General features: G+C 33.3%; 1 protein-coding gene across 8 annotated transcripts in view; it reads left to right on the forward strand.

Annotated features, from left to right (window-relative positions):
• LOC132741093 (epidermal growth factor receptor-like) overlaps positions 1 to 4308 on the forward strand; it is a 212424-nt gene extending 208116 nt beyond the window's left edge. For all 8 annotated transcript variants that reach the window (XM_060729179.1, XM_060729187.1, XM_060729182.1 and 5 more), the window contains 2 exons: positions 2805 to 2990; positions 3930 to 4308. In XM_060729179.1, coding sequence (XP_060585162.1) covers positions 2805 to 2990; positions 3930 to 4234 — 491 coding nt within the window. In that variant the 3' untranslated portion in view covers positions 4235 to 4308. The remainder of the gene's footprint in view (positions 1 to 2804; positions 2991 to 3929) is intronic.
• The last annotated feature ends 1692 nt before the right edge of the window (positions 4309 to 6000 follow it).

Raw genomic sequence — 6000 nt, forward strand, 5'->3', positions numbered from 1 at the left:
TTGCTTTGTCCATCGGACTGTTCATCCATGTGTCAAATCTTTTGAAGTACATGTATATATCTAATTTAAGTCAACTTAAAAAAAAAGAAAAAAGCGAGCATAATGCAACTTTAGCTTACTGTTTAAGAATTATAATTTTATGTGATTTGCTGGTCATTGAGAGTAATTTTTCACATTTAATTTTCACAGATCAAAACTTCATACATCAATGCATTGATAAATGTTATGGAAAACAACATTGTCCAAGAACTATATCTTTTTTGCATAAGTCTTACCCCTCTTTCCTATTTTTCCTTTTTGATTTATTTTAGGGCATTTGACTTTTAAGCTCACCTGAGCATGCTCAGGGTGAGCTTTTAGGATCGATGATTGTCCGTCGTCCGTTCACATTTAGTTGTTAACACTCTAGCGGTCACATTTTTGCCTCAATCATCATCAAACTTGGTCAGGATGCTTATCTAGTTGATAGCTCGGATGAGTTCGAACATGGGTCATCTCGGATGAGAAACTAGGTCACAAGAGCTAAAAATAGAAAAACCTTGTTAACACTCTAGAGGTCACATTTTTGCCTCAATCATCATCAAACTTGGTCAGGATGTTTGTCTAGGTGATAGCTCGGATGAGTTCGAACATGGGTCATCTCGGATGAAAAAGTAGGTCACCGGAGCTAAAAATAGAAAAACCTTGTTAACACTCTAGCGGTCACATTTTTGCATCAATCATCATCAAACTTGGTCAAGATGCTTGTCTAGGTGATAGCTCGGATGAGTTTCCAACATGGGTCATCTCGGATGAAAAAGTAGGTCACCGGAGCTAAAAATAGAAAAACCTTGTTAACACTCTAGCGGTCACATTTTTGCATCAATCATCATCAAACTTGGTCAGGATGCTTATCTAGTTGATAGCTTAGATGAGTTCGAACATGGGTCATCTCGGATGAAAAAGTAGGTCACCGGAGCTAAAAATAGAAAAACCTTGTTAACACTCTAGCGGTCACATTTTTGCATCAATCATCATCAAACTTGGTCAAGATGCTTGTCTAGGTGATAGCTCGGATGAGTTCGAACATGGGTCATCTCGGATGAAAAAGAAGGTCACCGGAGCTAAAAATAGAAAAACCTTGTTAACACTCTAGCGGTCACAGTTTTGCATCAATCATCATCAAACTTGGTCAGGATGCTTATCTAGTTGATAGCTCGGATGAGTGTGAACATGGGTCATCTCGGATGAAAAAGTAGGTCACCGGAGCTAAAAATAGAAAAACCTTGTTAACACTCTAGTGGTCACATTTTTGCATCAATCATCATCAAACTTGATCAAGATGCTTGTCTAGGTGATAGCTCGGATGAGTTCGAACATGGGTCATCTCGGATGAAAAACTAGGTCACAGGAGCTAAAAATAGAAAAACCTTGTTTACACTCTAGTGGTCACAATTTTGACTCAATTGTCATCAAACTTGGTCAGGAAACTTGTCTAGGTCATTGCTGGAAAGAAATTGAATATGGGTCATCTCGGATGAAAAAGTAGGTCACCGGAGCTAAAAATAGAAAAATCTTGTTAACACTCTAGTGGCTACTGTTGTGATCCAAATATTCTGTTAATTGGTCTGAAAGTTTGTTTTGATGATTTCTAAGTCAAGTTCGTACATTGGTCATCTTGGATGAAAAAAACTAGGTCACACCGCCCAAATATGGAAAAACCTTGTTAACATTCTAGTGGTCACATTTTTGACTCAATTATCATCAAACTTGGTCAGGATGCTTGTATAGGTAATTGCTTGGATGAGTTCGAAATCGCATGTGGAACTAGGTCACCGGAGCTAAAAATAGAAAAATCTTGTTAACACTGTAGTTGCTACGGTTTTGATCCAAGTATCCTTGAAATTGGTCTAAAAGTTTGTTTTGATGATTTCTAGGTCAAGTTTGAATATGTGTCACCTGGGTAAAAAACTAGGTCGCACTGCTCAAATATGGATAATCCTTGTTAACACTGTAGTGGTCACATTTTTGACTCACCTGTCATGAGACTTGGTCAGAATGCTTGTCTAGGTAATTGTTTGGATGAGTTTGATAAATCAGGTGAGCGATCTAGGGCCATCATGGCCCTCTTGTTAATAAATTTTTCCTAATCTATTTTAGGGCCATAAATCTAAAAGTGATTTTATCTATCAATATTAAAATGTCATTAAAAAGTGATACAGAGCATACGACTTTTAAATGAAATATTTATTCTCTGACAAAAATAATACTAAGAAGATTCAGTGAAAAAATTCATGACAAGGGATATTAATTTAAAAAAAAAATTCTAGAATTGAATATTCCCTTATTATGTAGGCCACTAAATGCATCTTACAAACAATTTGATTGATAATTTATATCATAGGTTAAAATGCTGTTAAAATTTGTTGCATTTTTAGCCTGTATATTAAAATATCACCCTTGACCCTTGGCAGTCAGTTATTTTCTTTAGCGCATCTGTTGCCTAAGATAAATATGAAAACCCTGTCAAATAATTTTCTATATCAATAAGCTCTATCAGAGAAAGTTTTGGATGTTTTTAACAAGTTTTTTCGACCCTTTATCAAAAAAAAAAAGTAATGTCACAGTTTGTTTTCCTCATAAGTATTGCATTTTCTGTTCCAAATAAAAATTAAAAACAAATAATTCTTTCTTAACATAAAACTATAAGTATTTGTTTGGTTGATGAATGGGAAATTTCAAATGACTTTAAAAACTCGCTAAATTTTGTACTGATGTTGGGAAAGGGAAAAATACGGACATATAACATAATTATTTTATTGTAGATGAGATGGATGGTAGAGTTTTGTTTCATTATCCTCACATGGGTAATGGTAACATACCACAAAATTATAGAGGTCCCAAACCTGTGAGCCCGCCAGCGGTGATGCAACTACCACTAGATGAAGACGACTATCTTCAACCCAAATCTGCAAACCCTAAAGCTTATTTGGACTTGGAAAATAGTAAAGGTGTCAATTTTATTTTTTATATGTGATAAGTTTATCAAAATTATGAGTTCATTAATCATGTGATTTCTAATAGTGTCAAAACTATTTAAGGTTTGAAATTGGTCAAAGCACTAAAGCTTTGAAAAGTCAACTGACCTTATACAGTGTAAGAAATTTGAATATTCACTAGCTCGAAAGACATTTCACTAGCACAAATCATTTGTCAAAACAGTTGTTTATATTGCCTCTGAAAATACAGTAGCCTGGTCGGGCTTGTTACTCTGAAAAGTTGGTAGCCTGAGGAGAAATTTAGTAGTCAGGGGCTATAGGACTACTGCTAATTTCAAACACTGCTTATACATTAACTTGTTATATCAGTACTTTGTTTTTTAAGTGTGTAATTGTACATTTATTTAATGTGAGAGGAATGCATGGCCATGTTTAGGGTACCTCTTTGAATTTATTACTAGCTTGTCATTGGTGTGTGTTCCAGCCTTGCTAGGAATATCAATTCTTATCACATAAACCATGATGCAGGAGTGTAATAAAGCCATTTGATAAAAAAAAAACAATAGTGTAATAACACTTTAATGTGACATCATCTGCGTTATATACAAATATAGCATTAAAGCAAACTTATGTTAGCATTACACTTTAAGCACATCAACAAAAAATTACTCTTTTTCAGCTGTAAACCGTTCTTATTTTGGATTTTTGATAAATAACATGTTAAATTAGTGTAAATTCAATGCTAAATTTATTGAACTTGTTGAATAAAACAATATGTTCACATCTTATTGTTGAATAAATTTACTACTAATTGTACGCTCATTTAATATCCTTTGTATATTATTGTAAGGTAGCAATCATTAAGTGTGTTACTTAAATTGTATTGTCATACACAAATAAAAAAAGTTTGGTTTCATATGATTTCATTAATGTTTTTCTTTTGTCTTTCAGATTATTATATAAATGAAAAACAAATGTCCGTTGAGGACCCTACAGACAATTATTTAATACCAAATCCGCCCCCACCGTTTGTTGAAAATCCGGAATATTTCGAAGGGGAACCAAGTGTTTTTGCACGGACTGCTGGTCCTAAACGAGACCTTAGTGTTAAACCTAAAATCGCACCAAAACCAAAACGATTAACTGACTATTATAATGATATTTCTATGGGTAGCCCGACAGAAAATCGGCAAAACGAGGTACGACCACTCTTATCAACGTCATCAATTTGCTCAAACGGAGAATCTGCAGTGTAGTGATAAATTTAGGTGGTTTTTTAAAAACAATTTTGTGATAGTCAAAACTCATGGATAGATCCAAGAACATTTTTCTTACCCACTGGAATGTCTTGGAGAATATGTTTATAAAAAGTGAACAAAGGGAGATCAGGATCAAGAAGGAAGGCGAAATTATTTTCATGATTTTGCTCGTTTCCGATACTGATAAACAATGATTACAAGGTTATGTTACTTTTTGTTGTCCGGTTTAAAACGGAATTAAAAAATCTCATATGCGGAGAACCATTCAAAACAACCAATTATTTGTATAACACAATGTTTTTCCTAAAACATTTAAAGTGTTAACAGTCAAAATCCCCATTCTGTTGTTTGAAATGAGGTGAGCTTGCACTAGTGGATAAAATTTATGATCATCCTTTAATGAAGTCTCTTTTAAAAAGCACTTTTTGAAGCTGCGTATGCTTAGAACCATGTTGTAATGATGTCATTATAGAACCATTCGAAACAATGCTTAGCTAGCACTTGTCTGTCAGCTGAAAATAATAAAATGGCATCTACATGGCATGTTTTGAAAGGATGTCTACACTGAATCAATATGAAATGAAAGTATGTTCACTCGATTAAGAATAAAATCTATTAAGAATTTATTTGAAATAATTTTTGACTAGCAAAGTGGAAAATGACGCCTCCTCAAGTGCGATTTTCATTGTTGGCGTATGCCTTTTATAAATTGAAAAGTGCTATGTTTTAGAAGCATAATTTCTGTGCACAACCAAGCGGAAATGATCGAGAGCCGTCCATGTTGTCATGTGCTAAAAATAATTACCTGAAGTGTGCACCAGTCTACCAGTCTGGGAAAATTTGTTCTGCATGGAAATATTGTACATGTATATCAAATGTTTTACCTGTTACAAATTAACGGAACTGAAATGTGGATACTTAAAGTTGTGATAACATTTATATAATAAAAATGGCACAAATCTCTGTGTACAGTTGCAATACCCCTTTTAAATCTGTTTAACATTTCACAATAAAAATGCCCATCATTTGTGTGCAGTTATGATTGTGATGTATTTGCCTGTATTATGCACAGCTTTGTGCTTTAGAACTCAAAATGTTCACCGTTTTTTTTTTATATGTATAACCATAAAAGTTGTTTGTGATAAACAATACATATTATAACATATATTATATGCCAAAACCTGGGGAACATAATTATTTCATCAATGATTTTATCTCAAAATTGTGATAGCATTGTCCCTTGAATTTTTTTTTTTAATTCTCAATACTTTCTGCAACCCCCTACTTTGTATCTTATTAACCATGAATTTTGCAATAAACTTTTGATCTTACAGTATACATCAATATATCTGATTTAAATATGACATATGTATGAAGTATACATATAATTTAAGATATTGTCACCAAAAACTAAATTTTCAAACTTTCATTTTGTTAACAATAAGTGCCTTTACCTGGCAGGTGTCCAAATGATTTACATGCAAGTCTTTAAAATTGTTTTTCCTTCCTTGCTTACCAATAAACAAACAAAAAAACACCCTTTTTTCTTTCAAGATTTTTTGGGAATGGACTATATTTATGTTATGGTAAACTGTTGAATTGCCTAATTTTAAGAACATTTTAATGAGAGACAAAGCTGTAAAGTGTATACATGTGTATGCCTCTGTAATTGTTAAAATGTTGTTCACCCATTTTGCTTCTGAAATGTCCTTGTTAAACATTTTATGTATGTTATTGTTATTTGAGCTGCTTCACAACAAAAA

Source organism: Ruditapes philippinarum, unplaced genomic scaffold (assembly GCF_026571515.1).
Source record: "Ruditapes philippinarum isolate M1 unplaced genomic scaffold, ASM2657151v2 ctg2_1_1_1_1, whole genome shotgun sequence".
NCBI lineage: Eukaryota > Metazoa > Mollusca > Bivalvia > Venerida > Veneridae > Ruditapes > Ruditapes philippinarum.